Genomic DNA, 26,129 nt, shown 5'->3' on the forward strand with positions numbered 1-26,129 from the left:
CACATAGACATGGTCACACACACTCGTTTATGCACACAGACAAGTTCAGTTCCACTCACAGAACAGTCTTGGATCCACTTGGACACCTCTTCCTCTGTAATGTCTTTCAGACTGGCAGTCTTCAGCAGCTGGTTTGCTCTCTCCTCTGAGCTCTGCACGCTGGACTCACTCTGTCCATAAAGATCTTTATAATTCTGCCAGAGCTGCAGGAGAGCCTTACTGCTCTTCAGACGCTCCTCAATCTCCTCCTGCAGACTGTTCCACCTGAAGGCCACAGCACAGAAACTGAACAGTAAATAATCACCGCATTTTTATTTTGGGTGAACTATCCTTTCAAGCAGTGGCACACTCACCTGGCATTGATGTCTTTGAGCGTGCTATTGAGTGAGTCAGACACAGAAGGATGGCATTCCTCCAGTAGCTGATGTGTAACGGCACCAAACTTTCTCAAACTGCTCTCCTGCTTTTCAAGCTCCTCTTGCAAATTCTACAGATGTCAGAAGACAAACACAGAGCATTTACTGGATTTTGAAGGCTGGTGCATCATTTGCAGCATGATCAATGAACAGGCACATACGTTGTTTCTGTATTTACCTTTAGATTCTCCACCTGTAGTTGTGATGCCTCCAGAGATCCAGTGAGCAGACGATAGTGGGACACAGAGTATCTTCCCACCGTTAGGTGACTGTTGATCTCTTCAGACGCTTGTTTGTACTGACTCCACTTGTCCTGCACTGACTTCAGACTGATCTTCATCTGCCCCATCTGACGACAACACAAACATGTAGTACACATTTTTCATATAGAAACCCAGAGGAAAACACATAAACCATACAGTGTGTGGGTCACTGGCAAATTAGGTTGTCTAAAGTGATAAAAATGAAAAGAACATGTCAAGTTTCATACATTTTTAGAAAACATTTATAGCATTTTCTACAAAACAATAAATAAAAAATAAATATTTAATGACTTTAAAAATGTCATGGGGTGCAACCATAGACTGTAAAAAAAGATGGACGACGCCCCTTCGCTCTTTTCCATTGGTGAGAACTGAAGCCGCCAGTGTCCCGATATGGTGCTGACATCTTGGGACTTGAGTCTGCGCAGTTGCGATTTCGGGACCAGACCTGCGCAGTAGTGAGCAGGAAGTAAAGCCGCAAAATCAAAGACCCGCCCCCACTCTCGCTGAATCAGTCGCAAGCACACGCCCCTGCACTTATGATGGTGTGAAATAATGAATTATAGAAATTTAGATATTACATTTAAAGCTCCAATCTCCTCAGTCCTCTGAAGATCCCGAAAAAAAGTCAGTTGGTGCTTCAGTGACTACTTCGCTCAGAGAACCTGTCAATCACAGCTGTCAATCATGATGTCACAGCACCGTTTTTATAGCATCAAATAACTAAAAACACACTTATTTTGAAAACTAACACTTGAAATTACATCAACGTGATAGAAACGACAGTAAATGACAGAAACTATCTTCGGAAAAAAGATATGTGAAGTGTAATTTAATTCTTTAGTTGGTCTCACGTCCCATTGAATAACATGGGGAGGCGGGGTTTATGACCTATACTAGGACCAGTCACCGGGGGGTGATCAAGACGTTTTGGCTTCACTTTTGAGGGCTTGTGCGGCACACTTGAGTGCAACAATCAAGTGAAAGTTATAAAAAAAATAAAAAATAAAATAAAAAAAAATACACCTTGAATACATCAGTGTACACAATTTAATCACTAATTTCAAACATATTTTTCAAGGTAAATATTATAATTTTTTTTACAAATATACATTATTGAAAGATATATAAGAATATGGAGAAGTTTTATCGGGGTTGTACCAAAATGACCTGAAAAACAATTTGCATTTTCGTAAAAATATAATAATATTGATATTTAATAAAACATATTTTTACTTCACACAGAGTCTTTAAGGGGTCCTTTTTTGTCACATGATAAAATAGCTACCTACATGTTGGTTACACTACATGACTAATTTGGTGGTCAAAAGTTTTTCAAATATTAATCATATTTTAAAACAAGACTCTAAATCCCCATTGGTGTGATTAAGAGTCCCCCAGCCGCTGGGGGTTGCATCAGGAATGTCATCCGGCGTAAAACCTGTGCCAAGTGAAATATGCAGATCATGGATGGTACACTGTGGTGACCCCTAATGGGAGCAACCGAAAGAAGAATCATATCTTAATAAAATCTTCTTCTGCACTACTACCAACATTTCTTTTATTGAGAATTTCAACCTTTTTTTTTACTGTCAGTTACAGTTACGGGCAGTTACACCACATTTAAAAAAAATATCAAAATGACTTCACATATAAAATGTATTCATCATAGTAGAGGTGTATTTAAAGGGATAGTTCATGCAAAAATTAAAATTCCCTCATTATTTACCCTCATGACATCCCAGATGTGTGTGACTTTCTTTCTTCAGCAGAACACAAATAAAAAAAATTTGAAGAATATTTCAGCTCTGCAGTTCCATACAATGCAAGTGAATGGTGTCCAGAACTTTAAAGTTCCAAAAAGCACATAAAGGCAGCATTGCAGTAATCCATACATCTCCAGTGGGTATATCCATATATTCAGAAGCAATATGATAGGTGTGGGTGAGAAACAGATCAATATTTACATCCTTTTTTACGATAAATCTCTACATTCACTTTCACATTTGCAGCCTTTGTGCATATCACCACCTACCAGTTGGGGCTGTTCAAAGGTGGAAATTGAAGACATGGATTAAACTGCTGGAATCTTTTGGATTACGGTTATGCTGCCTTTATGTGCTTTTTGGAACTTTAAAGTTTTTGTCACCATTCACATACATTAAATGGACCAACAGAGCTGAGATATTCTTCTAAAAATCTTAGTTTGTGTTCTGCAGAAGAAAGAAAGTCATGCACATCTGGGATGGTCACAACCATCAGCTCTTTAAGATATGAGCGCCCACATAGCAATGCCTATTGATGACAACGAATGACAGTGTCAACATCACTAGTACCTGTAAAAAGTATGGCTTTGTTTTGATGCAAGAAACCTTGACAAACATTCTAAGGGGCTTCAAAGAAAAATAAATACTTCAAAAGTTCATTATATGATCAAATTAAAACAAGTAAATACCAGGTGGTCCAGGTTGGCCCATGTGTTATTGAGGGCTTGGAGAGTTTCCATGACAACAGCACAGGCCTCATCGGTCTTGTTTTGAACGAGACCACAGGCCTGTTCTTCCACTCTCTCCAACTCCCTCTCCTTCTCCTTTATCATCTCCTCAATCTCCTGAAGTTTTATATAAGATAAAGATAAAAAGACAGAAAAAAACTAATGATTATAAAGGTGGAGGTCACCTTATGGAGATCATATTAAATGAGTTTAGGAGACGATGGTCAGACCTGGCATTCTTTGATGGCATTCTGCACTGAAGATATGTTCTCAATCTTGTGTATCCTCTTGAGTCTATCCTCCTGAGTGCACAGCCATGCCTGAAGACTCTGAACTTTACCCTCATATTCCACCCAGGATGCCAGCAAGCCCTCCAGGTATAGCACCTAAATGAACAAACATAATGCGGTTGGAACTGTAAAGATTCCATAAAAGCTTGTAGAGAAAGTATGATGGATTTCAAAACAGAGCTGCCTTGCAAGAACTGTAAGATGTATGACTAACACGGACTAAGGGGCTGTTCAGACTGAAGTGTTCTTGCACTATAAAAAGCTAGAAGCGCTAGTGGTTCTCGCTCTCAATGGGGCGCGTGGTAATTTGTGCATGGATCGCGGAGAGTAGCATGAGCCTCCACATGCTATGAGTCTCCGCGGTATCATGCACAATGAGTCACGTGATAAGATGCGCGGATTGACTGTCTCAGAAGCGGAGGCAACTGAGACTTGTCCTCCACCACATGGATTGAGATGAGTAACTGCGCCACCATGAGGACATAGTGAGTAGTGGGAATTGGGCATTCCAAATAGGGGAGAAAATGGGATAAACATTTAAAATCTATATATTAAATATTTTTTTAGAGATCGACAGCATTTGTCGCATTTCATTTTATTTTTAAATTGTTGTTATTAACTTCACCCAATGTCTAAAACACACTGCGCTCCTGAGCGAGACATGCGAGCGACGCAACGGTCGAAGCCGTCCGTTTTACGCATTTACATATCAGTACAATCGTAAGTCTCACCCTCTCTGTGATGCGTGTCTGCAGTATCTGCCAGCGACAGTTCATGGCCCCTAGTTTCTCTGCGAAATCCGTCTTATCACTGCGTTTGCTCTCCGCGTCCTGACCACTGATCTGCATCACTGACTGATTCACAAAGTCCACAGTGAGCTGCTTACAGCTCACGTCCACTCTGAAGCCCTGCATAGGAAGTAGAGGAAATCATGCAATCTGTTAGTACAATTATGGTAATACATATTTATTCTCATGAAGCCAGAGTTTTAACCATCATCACAAAGTGTGGTCCACATTGCACCTGATTCTGGAAAAGAGCCGCTCACTTATACAGTACGAAGACCTTCATAAGGGTAAATATCAGAAGTTAGAAATCTTTTGAGTGCAATTATGTGGCGACAGAATCCGTTCCGTTCTCACCTTGTAACGCTGCAGGTACTCTTGGATGACATTTGACCCAACAGCCCCTTTGAGATTTTCTTCATCCTCTTCTATGACTCCCTCCATCAGTGAAATCCAGTTCACAAGCTCAGCGATAGCTTGACGAGATGCCAGCTTATCCATCTGAGACTTAAGCACAATAAAACAAGGCACTATATAAATATATCGCATTGCATCGCATTTAACTCCAATATGTGATGTATTCCCAAGTGCAGAATAATTTTCAGAGGGAAATAATGTAGGACAGGTCTTAAGCATATAAGCTTGTTTGGAGTGGGTAGCATGCTGGTCAGTACCTGGTGGAGTTTCTCGTGTACCACAGGAATGCGGGCGAGCAGTTCGGCCCACTGTGAGTCCATGTGGGTGAGTTCAGACCTCAGAGACGCAGTGTCCATCTTTTTCAGTCTGAGCAGCTGGTTTCCTTCATTTAGCACTGAGGTCTTCAGACTAGAGCGAGTTTCCACCTCCTTACTGAACTCCTGTAGAATAGAGAAGACAACACATGGCATACCTTGCATTCAATGGGGAGTGATGGTTATTGCCCAGTGCTTGAAGGCGCGTCTGGGTTGGTAATCTAAAGGTGTTAGGTTCAAACCTAGGTATTTCTAGGTTTTCCATGACCGTGGGAACATTTCTAGATTACCCAAGATGTTGTAAATGTGCTGTCACTTTGAGACGTCAGAGACGTAGACGTCATTTAAGATGACATGTAAAATATAACATTTTGATGATAGATTATAAAAATATTTTTTCTTTAGATTAGCACAACTTTCACTGATAAACTCTCTTAAACTGGCCTCTCTCATTGGTAGCACTTGGGAAGACCAAATAATTTTAGTGAATCAGTTCTCGCCACTACCGTCCACCCCAACGGAGCAGCCGCGGCCGAGGACGAGGAGCCTGGCCGCCTGGAAGCAGAGACGGCCACTGACCACGAGGGGAGAAGGGGCTCCTAACCGACCACCTGGAGTGGTCAGGGCCACTGCCAGGGGCGCAGGAGTCGCTTACCGGCTGCTGAAACGCGGCGAGGTTTGAGACCGCCAACCGCGAGCGGGGAGGGGCTCGCTGCCGACCGCCTGGAGCGGGAGAACCGCTGCCAGGGGCAGGGGAGACCCCTTCTGTTCCCAGAGAATGCGGTGGGGCGTTCCGTCCGCCAGGGGCTGGAGGTCTGCTTCTGATCCGCCCAGAGAGGTGTGGCTGTCATCCGATAAAGGGTGGAGGAGTGGCCGTGGAACAAGCTGCGGCGTATCGGAGAACTGGCGAGTAAGAGTTTTTTGGTTCATACACAGCAAGTCAATGGGTGCCAAAATTTTGAAGAGTAAATCAGCATAAAAGTAATCCACAGTATTCCAGTGGTTAAATCCATATCTTCTGAAGCGATTTGTTAGGTGTGCGTGAGACACAGCTCAATATTTCAGTCCTTTTTTACCATCACTCTCCATTTTCACTTTCACATTCCTCTTTTGTTTTTGGTGATTTACATACCATAAAATGTATGTTAAAAAGGACTTAAATAATGAACTGTGTCTCACGCACACCTAACAAATCGCTTCAGAAGATATGGATTTAACCACTGGAATACTGTGGATTACTTTTATGCTGATTTACTCTATGTGATTTTTGGAGCTTCAAAATGTTGGCACCCATTGACTTGCATTGTATGGACCAAGAGAGCTGAAATATTCTTCTAAAAATCTTCATTTGAGTTCAGCAGAAAAAAGAAAGTCACACACATCTGGGATGGCATGAGGGTGAGTAAATGATGAGAGAATTTTTATTTTGGGGTGAAACTACACTGAAAATACGTGTCAAATCGGACTAACCAGAAAAGCCGAAAGCTGGTCTTTAATGGTCTCCAGTTCCTGAGGACCAGCCAAAGACTGCGTGTTCCAGAACTCCAAACGCTCTAAAGCTTCCTGTAGCCAGCGGCTCAGTTCAACAGACTCGCACTTATACCTGCCACAAACAGCACATATCATTACAAAGAATGCAGAATATCATCAATAAACGAATGAGCTTGAATTTCAAAACATGCAGTCTGACCTGGTCCAGTGCTTCAGGACGGAGTCCAGGCGCTGTAACTCCTGGTTGACTGTGGTGGTGTTGTTCAGCCAGTGTTCACCCAAAAGAATAAGCTGGTTCTGCAGGCTGGGGCAGCTCACATATGACAGAAGCTGCTTGCCCTCCTCGAGCACCTGATATAGTCTGTGTTGGTGCTCCATCAGACTGGTCTTCAGGGCCTTTGGTGGAAATAAGGGAAGATCATGATGGGAACTTCCAAAAGGTGGAAAGTTACTTTGATGCCTTTTAGAAAGTAATGGACTGGGCCAGTCATACCAGACATACCTGATAGAGCTCAATTCTTTTAGCCAGCTTCTCCTCCGTTTCTTCCTCCAGACCTACGCTGGGCCGACTGCCCTCAACTGCCTCCAGCACCCGGAATAGAGTCTCGTAGTCCAAAACTAGGCGACTCCATGTCTTTTAAAGGTGCATACAAAAGCACAAACAGATTCAGAGGGATTTAAGAGGTGGTTTCAATGTATGAAACTTTAATGCTCCATTTACAGCAAATACGGTCATTTGTTACCTCTGAGACGCCCACTAGCTCAACTCCTCTCTTGTGTGCTTGTTTTATAACGTCCTGAGCTCGAGAGAGTGTCTCCTCCAGAGTCTGGCGCTCACGTGGCAAAACAAAGGCACTAATTTTCTTGTAAAACGTTTCGGTGAGGACCATATGCCACTCCAAGCCTTGAAAAAACTCCTGGAAGATTTGCAGTTGCATGATGTATTTTTTTTAAACAAGGCTGCATTGAATTTTTCCCATTTGTTTAGTTAATAGTATACCTTGTGTTTGTCTAGAAGGTTTTGCATGTCCTCCACTGAGCTGGCAATCATCTTCTGGTCAGAGGTCATCTTGTCCTGAGCAGTGTCCACCAGATCAATCAGATCCTGCAGAACTCGCTCATACTGGTTCTTTAGCGCCATATTCTGATTCAGCTCACTCCGCCAAGAGCCAACAGTCATCACCAGCTCCTCATAAGCATCCTATCACATACACACAGTTTTAATTGGTAAATGGTCTGCACTTATCTAGCACCTTCTTCAACATTGGCGGTTACCAAAGCAATTTACACTGTGTCCCATTCACACACACACACACACACACACACACACACACACACACACACACACACACACACACCAATGATGGCAGAGTTTTTCTCTTAATATTACATTGCACAAATATAAACATTGGAATAAAATGGCAAACTGTCCATGCACCTGTAGCTTCAGCAGCTCATTGGTGGAGAACTGGTCTGGTTGTAGTTCCGCCCCTCTGGCTTTCAGCTCTGTTACTTTATGCTCAAAGTCTTTCAGCGTCTCCTCTGCCTCAGCAATAGTCTGTCAGAACAAAATTACAATTAATAAGTAACCAGTAAATGTAAACATTGTTTTCAAATATTACCTTGTTAAGGAAAGTTCCGGGTTAAATACAAGCTAAGCTCAATCAACATTTAAAGGTATAGTTCACCCAAAAATGAAAATTCTCTTCATTTACTCACCCTCAAGCCATCCCAGATGTGTGTGACTTTCTTTATTCTGCTGAACATAAATGAAGATTTTTAGAAGAATATCTCAGCTCTGTTGGTCCTCACAATGCAAGTGAATGGTGACCGAAACTTTGAAGGTCCAAAAGCACATAAAGGTAGCATAAAAGTAATCCATAATCCATATGCTTTCTACTTTTCTTTTTGGTGATTGGCACTCTTTGTGCATATTGCCACGTTCAGGGCAGGGAGGAGAATTTATTGTAAAAAAAAAAAAAGGACTTAAATATTGATCTGTTTCTTACCCATACTTATCATATCAGTTCTGAAGATATACAGTAGATTTAACCACTAGAGTCTAATGGATTACATTTATGCTGCCTTTACATGCTTTTTGGAAGTTTTGGTCGCCATTCACTTGCAGTGTGAGGGCCTACAGAGCTGAGATATTCTTCTAAAAATCATTGTTTGTGTTCTGCGGAAGAAAGAAAGTCATACACATCTGGGATGGCTTGAGGGTGAGTAAAGGATGAGAGAACTTTCATTTTTGGGTGAACTATCCCTTTAAGGCACTTACAATGGAAGTGAATGGAGCCACGCCATACACGCTAAACTATGTGTCCTTTCAAAAGTATAGCCACACTTAAATATAATATTAGTATGATAGAATCGCATATTAACCTTATCTGTGTTGCATTATATACTTTTGAAACAGCGTGTATTTGAATGTTTCTGGACTGGCCCCATTAATTAACTGTAACCTGCAAAAATAAACAACGAAGTAGTCGAATTTTTTTTGGTGGATATCAAAATTATGCCACAAATGTGTTAATTGAGATGAACTTGTATTGAACCTGGAACGTTCTTTTCATTATTATGCTTTTTCTTACTTCAAACTGTTTGGGTGCTGTATGATCAACAACTCCAGCCAATTTCTGGATAATCTGGAATTTGCTTTCACCAAGCGCAGAAAACAGATGCTGCAACTCAGTCTGGAAGGACAAACATGCACTGAGATGTTGTTGCAGTGGTGCATTAACATATGAATGAATGATGTCCAAAGTCTAATTCCCACCTGGAAAGCAGTGAGCTCCCGCATTTTGCTCCGCATGGTGTCACAGCGGTGCTCCAGTCCCGAGTCCAGCGCTCCCAGACGCCGGGTCAGACAGACCAGGGTGTCTTTCATCAGGGCCTGCTCCTCTTCAGATAGACCCAGACCTCCCCCTAGCAGCCCCTGACTGTGACTGACCTCTCTGGTCACCTCTGTCACTTCTTTTCCTAATGTCTGTGTGAGGCAAGCAAGCGTTTGACCAACATAACTTCACAAAAGAAGATACTGTATTTTTTATCAAAATATACTTAATTTAGTTTTACTTTTAAACTTTGAATTTCTAACTAGAAACATTCACTAACGAAAATGTAAAGACCTCGTGGTTGGAGAGCTGCGAGTCAGCGTTCTCCGTCAGTAACGCGGGGACAGAAAACAGTGTGTTCTCCACATCATCAACCCAAGAGGAAGTGACTGTGACTGCTGTATAAAGCTGCTGCTCCATTTGAATGACTTCTCTTTCTGTAGACTAGAAGCACAATCGAGCATTATACACTGATTATATTGTGAAACATCCACTGACACACAGTAAGTAATGGTGTGAAATAAGGATGTCCCGATAATTTTTTTTGGAGAGTATGAGTACCTATAATTCCTTTTCAGTACTCGGCGATTTGATACCCGTACGGTTTCATTACAAAAAACTAATCTGGACATCTCAGAACCACAGTTACATATGAAACTAGCGTGTCTTTGTTTCTTTATAATGTTTCACTTGTAAAATATAATAATGTGAGACTGATGATTTGAGGACAGCATGTTTATTATGCTTCAGCAACAGTTACTCAAAATACATAATCAAAACATGTCATTTCTAACAGTCAAAAAATATCAGAAATGTCAAAAAAAAAAATCTTTTTTTTTTATTATTATTATAAAAACCTGCTGATTTTATTGGTTTCAGCAACTACACTTCAAAAAAATAAAAAAAATAATAATATATATATATATATATATATATATATATATATATATATATACAGTGAGGAAAATAAGTATTTGAACACCCTGCTATTTTGCAAGTTCTCCCACTTAGAAATCATGGAGGGGTCTGAAATTGTCATCGTAGGTGCATGTCCACTGTGAGAGACATAATCTAAAAAAAAAAAAATCCAGAAATCACAATGTATGATTTTTTAACTATTTATTTGTATGATACAGCTGCAAATAAGTATTTGAACACCTGAGAAAATCAATGTTAATATTTGGTACAGTAGCCTTTGTTTGCAATTAAATGTTTCCTGTAGTTTTTCACCAGGTTTGCACACACTGCAGGAGGGATTTTGGCCCACTCCTCCACACAGATCTTCTCTAGATCAGTCAGGTTTCTGGGCTGTCACTGAGAAACATGGAGTTTGAGCTCCCTCCAAAGATTCTCTATTGGGTTTAGGTCTGGAGACTGGCTAGGCCACGCCAGAACCTTATGCTTCTTACAGAGCCACTCCTTGGTTATCCTGGCTGTGTGCTTCGGGTCATTGTCATGTTGGAAGACCCAGCCTCGACCCATCTTCAATGCTCTAACTGAGGGAAGGAGGTTGTTCCCCAAAATCTCGCAATACATGGCCCCGGTCATCCTCTCCTTAATACAGTGCAGTCGCCCTGTCCCATGTGCAGAAAAACACCCCCAAACCATGATGCTACCACCCCCATGCTTCACAGTAGGGATGGTGTTCTTGGGATGGTACTCATCATTCTTCTTCCTCCAAACACGGTTAGTGGAATTATGACCAAAAGGTCTCATCTGACCACATGACTTTCTCCCATGACTCCTCTGGATCATCCAAATGGTCATTGGCAAACTTAAGACGGGCCTTGACATGTGCTGGTTTAAGCAGGGGAACCTTCCGTGCCATGCATGATTTCAAACCATGACGTCTTAGTGTATTACCAACAGTAACCTTGGAAACGGTGGTCCCAGCTCTTTTCAGGTCATTGACCAGCTCCTCCCGTGTAGTTCTGGGCTGATTTTTCACCTTTCTTAGGATCATTGAGACCCCACGAGGTGAGATCTTGCATGGAGCCCCAGTCCGAGGGAGATTGACAGTCATGTTTAGCTTCTTTCATATTCTAATGATTGCTCCAACAGTGGACCTTTTTTCACCAAGCTGCTTGGCAATTTCCCCGTAGCTCTTTCCAGCCTTGTGGAGGTGTACAATTTTGTCTCTAGTGTCTTTGGACAGCTCTTTGGTCTTGGTCATGTTAGTAGTTGGATTCTTACTGATTGTATGGGGTGGACAGGTGTCTTTATGCACCTAATGACCTCAAACAGGTGCATCTAATTTAGGATAATAAATGGAGTGGAGGTGGACATTTTAAAGGCAGACTAACAGGTCTTTGAGGGTCAGAATTCTAGCTGATAGACAGGTGTTCAAATACTTATTTGCAGCTGTATCATACAAATAAATAGTTAAAGAATCATACATTGTGATTTCTGGATTTTTTTTTTTAGATTATGTCTCTCACAGTGGACATGCACCTACGATGACAATTTCAGACCCCTCCATGATTTCTAAGTGGGAGAACTTGCAAAATAGCAGGGTGTTCAAATACTTATTTTCCTCACTATATATATATATATATTGTGTGTATATACACATATACACACATAGTTAAAACATTTTTAAAATCACAAATTAAAAAAAAACATTATTATGGCTAAAATGTTAAGGCTGTCTTTCAATAAGGATCCTTTTGCAAATATAAGATGGTTATTTTTCATGAACAGAAGCATCTCTGCATTTTAATCTGTTTGGCACCATAAAATCAGTTTAATTTTTTACAGATTCCTTTTTTTTTTTTTTTTTTTATCTCCTGTGTTTTCCTTTTTTTTCTGAATTCCATATTCAACAGTTTAATTACATTTTATTTATTAAAAAAGGGTGTCTAAATATATTAATTAAATAGAACAATACATTTTTATCATAACTTTGCATCATATTTCATAATTTTTATATATATAAAGCTCCTCACAGCACAATCCAAAATAAAAAGGAATGCATGTTGAGTTATTTAGGTCACATAAAATGCTGCACAACAGAGCATCACCGATGTGAGATAATGGTTTAATTGAATACAATTATCATTTAAAAATGTATTTGTAGAATTATTATTATTACAGTGAATATTACATAACTATACAGCAGTGATTTTGGTTTTGATTTACCGGTCTCAAGACATCCCTAGATAGAAATAATATGTAAAACATACCTGAGAGTTCATGTCCTTTACAGTCTGACTGAATCCATTGAGCATGGACATTAGAGTGGATTTGTCCTGGACAGGAGTCTCTCTTTTATAAACTAGTCCTGCTGTCTTCACGCATGCAGTTCTGGAGTAAACCTGTCATAAAAAAGATCATATATAAATGCATTAGAAATATACAGTATTCGGCACATGCAATTAAGACATAAGAGAAATGAACCAACTAATTTTGCATTTACTGAAGGTAATAGCAATGGTAAATGGTCTGCACTTACATAGCGCCTTTTTAACCTTAGCGGTATTCAAAGCACTTTTCATTGACCCATTCACACACACACTCATACACCAATGACAGCAGAGCTGCCATGCAAGGCACTAGCCTGCCATTGGGAGCAACTTGGGGTTCAGCGTCTTGCCCAAGGACACTTCGGCATGTGTAGTCGGGTATCGAACCGTCAACCCTGTGATTAGTGGCCGACCCGCTCTACCACCTGAGCCACAGCCACCCCAGTTAGATAAGAACTCATGGTTAAAGAGCATGTTTGTACATTTACCACTTATCATTGGGAGACTTTCAAACTTTGATGTTAAGGGTGTATAATATTGGACCCAAACAGTCTCCCAATTGCCATTGTTCAGACAAACATATAGTTCCTTCCTAAACTTGCACCATTGGTGAAGTTTACAGGTTCTGCACTTTTAAAATGCATTCAAATAACAATACATTTCTGCCTTGCAGTCCCAGTAATGAAACACAGTACCGGCTGCTTGCGGTCTTGCTCAATTGTTTTCATCAGGAGCTGTAGTTTGGTGGCCATGTCTTTTTTCAGGCTCTCCCATCTCTTCCTCCTCTGCTTCTTTATGGTCTGACTGTCTCTCTCCAGCTCTAGATCATGCGAGAGGGTCTCCGTAGCACTGCATAGGTTTAGATGGATGATCGGGACAGACAGAATTATTAAGAGTGATGGCCTATTATTATAAGAAACATACTTTTATAGTGCATTGCTCATGATACCTGGCACTGACGGGTGATGCTTGCTGGGTAAGAATCTCCACTCCACGACAGGCTACAGATTTCAGTAGCTTCTTCTGCTCTGCAAGTTGCTCCTCAAGCTCCTAATTGGGCAAATATCCAAAGTGTCTTAAAGTGCATTTTCTACTTAACAAACAGTCCACCTGGAGCAGTGTGGGCTCAAACATCCTGCTCTAGTGGAAAATTGGTGATAGTTCATGTATTTCCCCTATGTTGAGGGCATTTGAGCATGTCCCCATCACTTCTTTATCATGGACGAATTTGTCCCCACCACTTTATGAAACAATTTGCGGCAGGATATATCTAAACCAAAGGAGGTGTCTCCAAATTCATGATGCACACTTGTAGATTTGTCTACCTTCTGTTTCTGGAGGGTATCCTGGTGTTGAAGGCTGCGTGTTGAGCGTGCATGAGCCAGCCAATCCTCCATGTTTGGACTCTGAGAGAGACTTGAGTCTGATTCACTGGAGTCTGATGGCTCTTGAAGGAAATCCTGCAGATGATTAATGTGAGCAATTACAGATGGAGAGATTCACCAAACGATGATTGCATACGCAAATTAACAAGCACTTTATTAGGTACACCTGTACATCTACTTATTCATGCGATTATCTAATCAGCCAATCGTGTGGCAGCAGTGAAATGCATAAAATCATGCAGATACGGGTCAGGAGCTTCAGTTAATATTCACATCAACCATCAGAATGGGGGAAAAATTGGATCTCAGTGATTTTGACCGTGGCATGATTCCTGGGATTTTCACACACATCAGTCTCTAGAATTTACTCCGAATGGTGCCAAAAACAAAAAAACATCCAGTGAGTGGCAGTTCTGTGGACGGAAATGCCTTGTTGATGAGAGAGGTCAGAGGAGAATAGCCAGATCAGTTTGAGCTGACAGAAAGGCTACGGTACCTCAGATAACCCCTCTGAACAATTGAAGTGAGCAGAATTTCATCTCAGAATGCACAACACGTCAAACCTTGAGGCGAAAGGGCTACAACGAGGAATGTCCAGATACCGATACTGTTATACAGAAATACTCAAACCAGCCCATCTGGCACCAACAATCATGCTATGGTCGAAATCACTGAGATAAGTGATTGTTGATGTGAACATTAACTGATGCTCCTGACCCTTATCTGCATGATTTTATGTATTGCACTGCTGTCACACGATTGGCTGATTAGATGATTGCATAAATAAGTAGGTGTACCAAATAAAGTGGCCACTGAATCTATCTTCCAACCTAGTTGAGTTCAAAGTTAAAGTCTCACCTGGATGTTGATCTGTTTGTCTTGCAGCATCCTCTGCAGCTCGAGCAAGCTCCCCTTCAGCATACGCAATTTCCTGGCAAGCTGCTCGGCATCCTCTCTGTTCTCCGCTCGGCTTTCCAGAAGCAGGGTCTCACTGTATCTGGAGAGCTCTGAGAGATCCAGAACCTTCTCTTCGATTTCCAACAGCACGTTCTGCAGGAGCAGCAGAAGAGAGGCCAACTCAAACATGGTTCTGCTCCGGGGCCTCATCCCAGACCCTTCCCAGCACCTACAGCGCTGTACATTATCCATAATACCTCACGTGCCATGCTCCCAGTAAACATGCATTTCTTAGGATAACAACAGCAATGTCTAAAAGTGTCCTGGACTTTTATTATATGACAAATAGATCCAATATCAGCTTCAAGTGTCAAGATAATGCATCTAATATAGAATCCAAGGTGTTTCACAAAGGGACTTTTGTCAGTTTGTAACCTTCCCTTGAAGGGAAACCAAACCCCGCCCTCTTTCTTCACAATCTTACAGTATGCCGCAGCACATGCATATGCAATGAGGGGTGGGGCAGCTTTCCAGTGAGGACCAATCCTCTTACAGGAAGCCACTAATATCCTCAAACCACTATAACTGTAGGCTGTGCTACACTGAGATATTTGCATAATCTGATTACAGCTCGTGATGCTCACAGATGCTTAGGAATCAATCCATATGAATGCTCAGAGGCTTTTAATGCTGCTGTGTACATATGACTAATTTTCCTGTTGTACGAGAGTATAATAACCAAGAAGTTAACCAACACATAAAATAAGTTATCTTTGGTAGATCAATATGTACATGTTAAATATAGTATACAATAGGGGGCGCTTTAACCTGGCAGTGTTTGAGTCGCTCTTCCATGTTTGAGTCCTGTGAACATGAAGTAAGGTCACAGCGAGTGCTCTGCAGCCATTGGTCCAGCTGGTCAGCCTGGTTCAGGTAACATTGTAAAGCCTGTGCCTGCTGCTGCTTATCCAAGCGCTCACCCAGTCGCTCCTATAAATGACAACATAGATGAGGCTTTTATTAGAATATAGGAGGCATGAATATGTCAATAGCTGTTTTGCACACCATTAACCTAAGGAAGTGGAAGCTTAAATATTAAAAAGTTAATACTTTAAGGACCCCCGTGCACCCTGTGGTCTATCTTGATGGTTTTATAGGGGTTTTAGGCACTTGTCAGTTGGTCAAGCTTGGAGGCCGGCTTAAATCGGCTAAGACCAGCAAACCGCCTAAAGGCTAGGTCCACATTTACCTTTGCACTGCAAAATTCCGCAGTCATCTCAATGGGAATCCGTGCAATTAGGAATTTCGCTTGATGGACTTCTGGAGGAGACTATTTCTCTCTTTGACAGGCAAATTCAAAATTTGACCAATAGGAAGTTGCTTGGTTTGGCAGTGAGATACAATGACTGTTCAATATGTACGAGCAAATCCCTTTAGCGGTGAGCTTCTTTACTCTCTCAGAATATAAAGTGCAGCATAAAACAATGCACTGTGAATAGAGTATTACTATATTAGAGTAGTGTAAGTGTACCTCCACAAGCTGTCGCTTTCCAGATGCTTTCATGTGGATTGTGGCCATCCTCTCCGCCAGTACAGTGAGTGTGGACTGCATGGCTAGATGATCTGTGGAGTCCTCAGCGTCAGAGATCAGCTCTTCTGTGAAGCTGGACTGGAGTTCATTGATATTATCCTGGAGCATCACAATTTCTTCCATCTGATTCTGGAAGAGTATGAGAGTTTTATATATATGTGACTGTTGTATGCAATGTAGGATTAAACCAACAAGCCATGACAGTAAAATAATTGTAATTAAAGGCTTATTGTGGCTAAGCGTACAGTAGAATATATCAATATTTAATCAATTAAAGTCATTAGAGGCCGTGTTTTACAGTGATTTTACCAAAGGTAACTATTTTAATCATAAAGTAATATGATAATAGACACCAATGTTCAATAAATATTTAAATCTATTAATAATAATAATCACAATAGATTTTGTTTTGCCTAGTACATATCATTAGCCAATTAGAATATAATTCATAATACTATTTATGGTTGCCACGCAATTTAGCTCTTGCCACATTTGTGTCATATTAGAGTTGTGCTGAAAAACAGAAGATAAAAACTAATTTGCCGGTGGCATAATACAAATTATTCAATTATTACATATATTATACAGATTATATGATCTATTCTCTGACAACAAGTCTTAAAGGGATAGTTCACCCCAAAATAAAATTGTCCTATCATTTTCTCACCCTTATGCCATCCCAGATGTGTATGACTTTCTTTTTCAGCAAAACACAAAGATATATAAAAAAATAAAAATTCAGCTCTGTTGGTCCACACAATGCAAGAGAATGGTGACAAGAACTTTGAAGGACCAAAAGGGACATAAAGGCAGCATACAAGTACTCCATAAGACTCAAGTGTTTAAATGCATTTTATCTGAAGCAATATAATAGGTGTGGGTGAGAAACAGATCAATATTTAAGTCATTGTTTACTGTAAATCTACACTTTCACTTTCACATTCTGCCACCAATTGGTTAAGGCTGGTCAAAGGTGGCGATATATAGTTAAAAAGGACTTTGATCTGGATATTGGACATTGATCTGTTTCTCATCCACACCTATTATATTGCTTCAGAAGCCATTGATTTAACCACTGGAGTCTTATGGATTACTTTTATGCTGCCTTTATGTCCTTTTTGGACCTTCTGATTTCTGGTCACCGTTTACTTGCATTGTATGGACCAACAGAGCTGAGATATTCTTCGAAAATCTTCATTTGTGTTCTGCAGAAGAAAGTCATACACATCTGGGATGGCATTTTTGGGTGAACTATCCCTTTAATATCTTGTGCTTTTTTCTCTTCTCAAGTAAACATTTCTTGTTTATACTTTTACCGGAAAACAAACAATAGACCAAAAATACGGATGAAATGTTTTTTTATTTGCAGTGAATTCTTGCATTCTTGCTTATAACAATTATAAACGCAATATTTTTGATCATATTTTATTCAATTCATGATTGCGCAGTAACATTTGTTCAGTGTTCATTTGAATATGTCTACACAAACAGCTGAAACTGTTATGATGTATCAAGTTAATATATAATATACATAAAATCTGGAAAATACCTGATGAAGGACCATTTGTCTATCAGGACTCAGATCAAGCATTGGGGGCTCGTTTAGTCTGGTCTCGATGGACTCTATTTTAGCAGAGATGGACTGTAGAGAGTCCTGATAACACTGTTGTTTCTCCAAGGCCTCGTAAAGAGTCTTTTGCTTTTCACTTATCTGTAAAACACGAGGACAATATAAATTCAAAGAACAGCGGCATTTGAGTGTTGAACAAAGAAAGTCACACATACCACATTTTTCAGGGTCTCCCACGAGCACTGAAGACCATCTAAGCTGGCCACAGTCTCCAGTGTGGGATCGTACAGCTCCTGGATGGGCGCTCTGGTGAGACTGGCCCGTCCCATGGACATCTGCATTTAAGAGAATTGAACAAACCGATGATAAACCAGTGACAATAAATAATTTTTTTTTACTATAAATCACCCATTTCACTTTTACATCTGAAAGTCACATGTAGTGCCTGTTTAGTTTCACTTTCACATCAGAAAGTGAAAGTTAAAGTGGAGATTTAGAGTAAAAAGTACTTATATATGGTTCTGTTTGTCACCAATACCTATTATATTGCTTCTGAAGATATAAATGTAACCACTGGAGTCATATGGATTACTTCCTTTATGTGATTTCTGGAGCTAGAAAGACATGATGGGGTGGCTGTGGCTCAGTTGGTAGAGCGGGTCCGCTGCCAATCGCAGGGTTGGTGGTTCGATTCCCGGCCCACACAACTCCACATGCGGAAGTGTCCTTGGGCAAGACACTGAACCCCAAGTTGCTCCCAATGGCAGGCTAGTGCCTTGCATGGCAGCTCTGCCACTATTGGTGTATGAGTGTGTGTGAATGGGTGATTGGGAAACAGTGTAAAGCGCTTTGGTAACCTCTAAGGTTAAAAAAAAGCGCTATATAAGTGCAGACCATTTACCATGATCACCATTCACTTGCATTGTATGGACCAACGGTGGGGAGACATTTTTCTAAATAACTTTGTTTCTGTTCTGCTGAAGACAGAAAGTCATACACATCTGAGATGGCATGAGAGTAAATGATGGAAGAATTTTCATTTTTGGGTGAACTATACCTTTAAAGGTCATTATTTCATTGGACTTGACAAAGTAAATTAAACAAAAATGGCATAAAAATGCAAAATGATGGTATTTTTCTGATTTAAGCATAAAATCTTGAGAGGTCATGTGACAACAATGTTCAAACTACTGTTTGAAAGGTTCATTGCTGTTTAGAGTTTCACATCTTATTTTTTGAATAGTATGTAATCCACAGTGTACATTGTGTACTATGTAGTAAACAGCACATATTCCATTCTGACAACATGCTGTGATTAAGAACTGGTTATTTAAGGGTACAACATTGTCAAAATGATTCCCCGTTCACACAAATCTGCAAAAACGAATAAAAACACTGTATTATGCATGCCAGGCCAGTAGTTGGCGATGTCACTTTGTAAAGAAACACTAATCACCTGCCCTGGACTATAAAGTATGCCAACTTTTTAAGGACTCCAACTGGTGATCTCATGTTGGTCTGTTAGCCTGTAAGGACGAAGTTCTCGAAGTTCATGCCTATAGTACGAACACGTAAAACGTCATCGTTTTCACAAATTCAAGTTTTTGTACGTTTACGCGGAGACAATAACGGCATAGTTTTCAAAAACTTGCACTTTGAAATCCGTTTTCAAAAGTTTGCGTTTTCAGGCCGTTGTCGTGTAAACGAACAGCCAAAACACATAAAAAGTTTTCGTTTTTAGTTGAAAACGTTGTCGTGTAAACGGCCCCTTAATGTACGAGCATATAAACACAAACGTGAGGGACAGTCGATATTTAACATTGGTGTGTTTAAATGGGTATAGTTTAGTGTATGTGCTTTTCCCGCTGTCATTTTTGAATTCTTTCCGCTGTGTTGACTTGTTGTTGGACTCCATCCTATGACGTTTGTTATCCGGTCTGTTCATGCACATGCGTACTTCTCAAAAACCTATATGAATGCCGATTATGCGTTTACATGAACAAATAAGCCACATTCTCCATTAGAAACCCAGGTGTGTTAAACTGTTTTCTCTTAATCTCTTAAGTGGCATAAGGAAAATGGCATTCTCGTTTACATGATGAAACCCTGGAATAAATGTTTTCTTCTGTACATGTTAGCGTGGACATTGTTAGGTTGGACAGAAACAATGACAAGCACTAATGCATGAACATGACTGGTTATACCTTACTAATGGCTGCTTCAGTGTTAGTGATAGGAGAAGGAGATCGATAGAAAGCAGGCGAACAGATTTCACTGCTGGTGCCCTCCTCACCAGACTCCTCTGTCACAGGAGACAGGAGAGAGAGACAGCGACCAGACGACATCTGACACCATCACAAGAGAAGCAGAAAATAATAGTTAATTAGTCAGTCAAGCCAGAAATCTGTGGAGTTTTCTATCGGCACCGCTTGTGTGTGGCCTTGATTATCACACAAAAAGAGGTAGAGGGTTAGTTTTAAATCAGTTTAGAATAAAAAACTATATTTAACAGCATCTCTCCCACATTTAGGTGGCTCACATTCAAAGTATTTCCAGCATAACATACCAGGGCTTGAGACTGAGTCTGATTTCTTTTAGAAGCATCACCATCCAGTTTCTCCAGGCTCTCGGTTGAATCGGTCACAGTCAGGAGTGTGGTGGCATGTTTGGCTGTCACCGTCAACCTCTTACACTTGGAGTTCAAGGATACAATCTGCTCCTGATATCCCTTGATCTTCTGGGCCAACTCCTGTTAAGATAAATAAAACTAACATTGGTCCCAAAATAAAAGATATATATATATATATATCACATACACACACATACAGTATGATGACCAATATGACTAATATACAGCTAATTTAATGTCTATTTACACATATTTTATGCAATTTAATGTTATCAAATAAGCTGTGCACAAAATTGCTCAAATTAAAAGAAATTTTTTTTAATTATATTAAATATTTAAAAAGTGAATGTGAGAAAATTCCAGTTAAAGTTAATGAACTTGCATGAGCCTCCACACGCTGGGTGTCTCAGCGGTGTCATGCACAACGAGACACGTGATAAGATGTGCGGATTGACGGTCTCAGAAGCGGAGTTGTTGCTGTGATTGTTTCCAATTTGGAATTGCACTGCATTAGCGGGTGTTTCCTCTTACGTCCAACTCCAGGATTCCCTTAGGGTACGTTTTCACGACAACGATGTACTAAAACGGAAAAGTTTTTCCTTTGCGTTTTTGAAAAGTTTCGCGTTTCGACGACAACATTGTCAAAATGATCCCCGTTCACACGAATCCGCAAAAATGACAAAAACGCTGTATTATGCATGCCAGGCCAGTAGTTGGCGATGTCAATTTGTAAAGAAACACTAATCACCTGCACACATAAGCATTCTTCCACAGAGCGGTGAATACAAACAATGAAGATGGCGAAAGTCATCAATATTTATTATATTAAAAATTTTAAAAGAGAGAAAAAGTGAGAAAATTCTAGTTAAAGTTAATGAACTTGCTGTGAGTTTCCACGGTGTCATGCACAACGTGTCGTATGATAAGATGCGTGTATTGGCGGTCTCAGAAGCAGAGGCAACTGAGACTTGTCCTCCACCACCCGGATTGAGGTGTGTAGCTGCACCACCACAAAGACCTACTAAGTAGTGGGAATTGGGCATTCCAAATTGGGAGAAAAGGGGATAAAAATATTTAAAAAAAATATATATATTAAAAAAAAAAGTAAAAAAAATAATATATATATATATTTTTTTTTTTTTTTTTTCATGTGTCACTATGTCCTGCTGCAGTTATTGTAAGACCCAGGAAAGTTCCGAAAGCATTTTACCGATATACTGGAAGGACTTTGGTAATGAGTCCAATTGTCTAACCACAAATATCCAATGGAAAAGTAGTAAATGTGTAAAGTGAAGTGTGGCTTCTATCTGAATCTTCATGTCACCTCATGATGATGAATCTGAGCCTGCAGCTCTTGGATGTTGCTGGTGTTCACAGGCTGATCCTGAATGACCTGATGAGCATCTTCAATCATGGACTGCAGATTCCTCACTTCCTGTTCATACTGTTCGTACTGTACCACCGCCTCCTATAAAGGGTAACACGAACACACACACACACACGTTTATATTTATATCACGGTGGGAACTTCCTACTTGACTTCTATTGTTCTTTAATTAAGCAAATTATAATGAATATGCCCTAAACCTAACCCTACAGCTAAACCTACCCCTTAAAAATACCTTTTTGCAGGTTTTACAATCAATCTGGGACATTTGGCTCCAACAAAAATAGCAAACGCTGACCCACACATACACAAAAAACATATGCAAAATTGTTGATCATCATTTTCTGTAAAAACATACCTTTGCATAAATCTCTTTATTGTATAATCACGTTAAACAGATTGTAAAACAAGCACAGAATCTGTTAAAGCCTATTAAATGATGGAGCCCTTGATCCAGGAATATTCTAACATGTATTTGGTGGAGGGGTCGAGATCAGTCTGCTAGCCGCCTGCAGGATGTACCTGCAGAATGTTGCACTGTTGTATGGCGGTGTGCTGCAGATGGCTGGCCTCCTGCTGCAGACTCAGAGCAGTGCGACAGATGGACAGACTGGTGACCACCTCCTCAGGAACTCTCAGAGCGCTCTGAGACTCCTGCACCGCCTCTACCTGCTGCTTGAAGCTCTCCATGTCAGTCAACAAACGCTGAAAAGAGCAAAGGTGTCAATTGAATCAAACCAGCAGAAACTTTAAGCCAAAGTGACTTGCAATACAGGAACAATCTCAGTCATTTTTATGTTGTGTTCCGTCCATTTTGACCCGGACAACTTTTTATTTTCTTACGATTATATTTGTATTTCACTTAATCCAACAGCAATAAAATTCCTTGACTTTGTTCACATATGGTATCTGAAAACACACACAAAATTTGGACCATTTTCTTTTAGGTTTTATTTCACTTTGTTACACTTGCTGTGTTCCCGGTCAAAACTGACCAGCCATTGGATATGAATGGATTTGACTTCAAAATACAGAAATATTAAGAGATCCGGAGCATCCCAATCCTTTAGATGAGCACATATGTGGATGTGTGTTTGCACAAACAAAGTCCTCGGACATGTGCACACACACACACACACACACACACACACACACACACACACACACACACACACACACACTGTGTGTCGAGTGCCCTTTTATGCATCGTCTTTCCATGTACAATCTATGAGGAATATTTAATGATCTACTAATCCTATTATGTTGTGTTTAGGTTTGTTTGAATCAGGATAGTTTGCTTTAAGTTATGATATGTCATTATCTATGTTATATGTATATTTCAGGGAGTAATAAGAAAAACCATGACAAAGAGACTCTCTGGTTTATTATATTTGTTTGTGTCAGTGGGAATTACATATACTAGTACTCATTGAAGTTTGGTCTCTGAGTGATGCTCATTGAATTCTACTATTTGAGAACTTTCCAATGACATATTTATTTTTAACTGTTGTGATAATACATTTGCAAATAATGAGAATGAAACGGTTCTTATTTGTCAGCTAATTAATAAGCATTATTTAAGAATTGGGAGGGTAGAGTCACATTGGGTAACCTCCTTGTGGTTGCAATTAGTGGTTCTCGCTCTCAATGGGGCGTGTGGTGAGTTGTGTGCCGAGAGTAGCATGAGCCTCCACATGCTGGGAGTCTCCGCGGTGTCATGCACAACGAGTCACGTGATAAGATGTGCGGATTGACAGTCTCAGAATCGGAGGCAAATGAGACTTGTCCTCCACCACCGGATTGAGGTGAGTAACCGCGCCACCATGAGGACCTAGTAATTAGTGGGAACTGGGCATACCAAATTGGGGAGATAAGGGGATAAAATAACAAATTGTGTTTGAATACTGCTGCTTCCACACCACTAGGTGTCAGTGTAAGTCTATGATGACATATAAACAAAAATACCGAATGTACTTTTAAATTAACCAATGAGATTTTACTGTAGGTGGAGCTACCCAGTACGGCACGATAAAAACAGGGACCAAGTGACCAACAAAAACAAGCTGTCATGTGACACCAGGGTTCCGGGTTTGAGTTCAGCCTGAGACATGTTCCCATTCTGGTCCCTTCTCTCACCACCATTGATTTTCGGTCTCTTCTATGTCTATCAATATAAAATGGAATGGAAACAGATGAGGAACCACAAAAGGCATCCTGCATTACCTGTCTTTGAGTCAGTTGTTCTTTTAGACTCAGTCGGGCCACTTCTGGGGACGTGAGAGTGGCTTGGACCTGTTCCAAAGAAACATGCAGGGTCTTCACTTCACCCTCAAACCTCTCCATATCCTACAGAGAGAAACACCAAAGACAGTCAGGACGAGCTAGTGAAAATTCTACAGTATAAGTGACAAAAATTACAAAGTGTCCAATTAAATTAATAAAATATCAAACTCTGTTAGCATTCTAAAGCATCCTGACCTTTGCTGCGTCCTGTAGGCCCTGCAGTCGTGATCTGATGCTCTGCTCCAGTTCTTCAGTGTGACGGCTCAGATCTGACACCCGTTGACCCATGGCCTCCACATGCAGCGTCTCAGACAGGATCTCCACCTTGTCCTGCATGGCCTCCAGGTCACCATGAAGCTCACGCGACTCATGCAAAACAGACTGCAGGGACAAAAGTTCACCGTAGTTACACTAGAATGTATTTCACTTTAAGGACCTCAAAGTGTCTATAAGTATTTTAAACAAAAATATATTTTTGCATGATGTAGTTCACCTGATACATTCTGATCTGCTCTTGCAGGTGAGAAGAAGAGTTCCAGATGATGTTGGCCTTCACTAGACTTCCGGCTCTCTCTGTCCACTTAACTATGAATTCAAACATCTCATTGTATTCATCTAGATGGGCATCAGCCTTGAGGGAAGATAACACAGGCACGTCACATACAGTAATTTAGCTATGTTCCTATGTTTTTAAATTCCAAGTTTGCCGACCCATAGCTTATAAACAACTGAGTGTCGGTCTTGAATGAAGTTCACAAATAAAACATAACATGTTCTTTTACCTTTTTCAGACATATGGTTTTATACTCTGCCAGCCGAAGAGTGTGATGATGGAGTTCTCGTAATTTAGCGACGGCATCACCCAGCTGTCTGGCTATTAGAGGGTTACGGCGACCAAAGTCTTGGACTGCAGTGTCAAGTTCAGCTAGAGTTCTTCCGCAAATGTTAAGTTCATCGCAAAGATGCTACAAGACAGTGGAATCATAGTACTTTTGTCATAGATCGCAACAGTGCCCGCCCACTTTTTCAGCCACCTGGGTTCTGGAAGTATTTTTCCCCATTCATTTTTCCAGTAGGTTTTTTAAAATCCTTAATAATGGAGTTCTAAGCCATGAACCAAACCAACCAGCTCCGAGGTGAATCACAACATCAAAAACTTTGATTTAAAGAAAAAGGTACCATATTTAAACCGTATTTGTGTGGACAAACATTCACAGTGTGTCATGGAAGCTGGCGGTCGCTGCTGGACATGCTTGGCAGGCTTTGTTGGCCACGGTTTTCTGATTGGTGGCTATTAAACACGATTTCAAAACATTGATATAACGTGGACTGATGGCTTCATCAATGAAAATCCTCTGAGCTCACAGTAGGTTGGTCTTTGAAGAGATGTGTATCACTTTCTTCTGCAGAAAACAAATGAAGATTTGTAGAAGAACATCTCAGCTCTATAGGTCCATTCAATGCAAGTTAATGGTGATCAGACATTTGTAGCTCCAAAAAAAATCACATGAAGCAAACAAACATATTACACATGACTCTGGTGGTTAAATCCATGATATCAGAAGCAAAATAATAGGTGTGGGTGAGAAAAAGAGCAATGTTTAAGTCCTTTTTCACTCTAAATCTCCACTTTAACTTTCACTTTCAGATGTGAAAGTGAAACTAAACAATCAGGTGTAAAAGTCAAAGTGAAAGTGGAGATTTAGAGTAAAAAAAGGGCTTACATTTTGATCTGTTTCTCATCCACACCTATCATATCACTTCTGAAGACATGGATTAAACCACTGGAGTCTTTTATATTTCCTTTATGTGATTTTTGGAGCTACAAAGTTCTGCAC

General features: G+C 40.4%; 1 protein-coding gene across 1 annotated transcript in view; it reads right to left on the reverse strand.

Moving 5' to 3' along the window:
* LOC127662469 (nesprin-1-like) overlaps positions 1-26,129 on the reverse strand; it is a 142,898-nt gene that overhangs the window by 30,755 nt on the left and 86,014 nt on the right. Inside the window, exons 84-117 of the mRNA XM_052153646.1 lie at positions 25,074-25,256; positions 24,785-24,922; positions 24,487-24,672; positions 24,232-24,354; positions 22,531-22,713; positions 21,946-22,089; positions 20,559-20,741; positions 20,197-20,337; positions 18,208-18,327; positions 17,972-18,133; positions 16,363-16,551; positions 15,660-15,821; positions 14,793-14,984; positions 13,875-14,009; positions 13,499-13,599; positions 13,245-13,398; positions 12,490-12,621; positions 9,602-9,751; positions 9,250-9,459; positions 9,065-9,166; positions 7,909-8,028; positions 7,471-7,671; positions 7,214-7,387; positions 6,973-7,104; positions 6,670-6,866; positions 6,450-6,582; positions 4,923-5,105; positions 4,606-4,755; positions 4,195-4,371; positions 3,404-3,559; positions 3,135-3,290; positions 595-765; positions 354-487; positions 60-264 (exon numbers count right to left, since the gene is read on the reverse strand). Of these exons, the coding sequence (XP_052009606.1) occupies positions 60-264; positions 354-487; positions 595-765; positions 3,135-3,290; positions 3,404-3,559; positions 4,195-4,371; positions 4,606-4,755; positions 4,923-5,105; positions 6,450-6,582; positions 6,670-6,866; positions 6,973-7,104; positions 7,214-7,387; positions 7,471-7,671; positions 7,909-8,028; positions 9,065-9,166; positions 9,250-9,459; positions 9,602-9,751; positions 12,490-12,621; positions 13,245-13,398; positions 13,499-13,599; positions 13,875-14,009; positions 14,793-14,984; positions 15,660-15,821; positions 16,363-16,551; positions 17,972-18,133; positions 18,208-18,327; positions 20,197-20,337; positions 20,559-20,741; positions 21,946-22,089; positions 22,531-22,713; positions 24,232-24,354; positions 24,487-24,672; positions 24,785-24,922; positions 25,074-25,256 (5,379 nt within the window). The remainder of the gene's footprint in view (positions 1-59; positions 265-353; positions 488-594; positions 766-3,134; positions 3,291-3,403; positions 3,560-4,194; positions 4,372-4,605; positions 4,756-4,922; positions 5,106-6,449; positions 6,583-6,669; positions 6,867-6,972; positions 7,105-7,213; positions 7,388-7,470; positions 7,672-7,908; positions 8,029-9,064; positions 9,167-9,249; positions 9,460-9,601; positions 9,752-12,489; positions 12,622-13,244; positions 13,399-13,498; positions 13,600-13,874; positions 14,010-14,792; positions 14,985-15,659; positions 15,822-16,362; positions 16,552-17,971; positions 18,134-18,207; positions 18,328-20,196; positions 20,338-20,558; positions 20,742-21,945; positions 22,090-22,530; positions 22,714-24,231; positions 24,355-24,486; positions 24,673-24,784; positions 24,923-25,073; positions 25,257-26,129) is intronic.

The sequence above is a fragment of the Xyrauchen texanus genome, chromosome 22, assembly GCF_025860055.1.
Source record: "Xyrauchen texanus isolate HMW12.3.18 chromosome 22, RBS_HiC_50CHRs, whole genome shotgun sequence".
NCBI classification, from domain to species: domain Eukaryota; kingdom Metazoa; phylum Chordata; class Actinopteri; order Cypriniformes; family Catostomidae; genus Xyrauchen; species Xyrauchen texanus.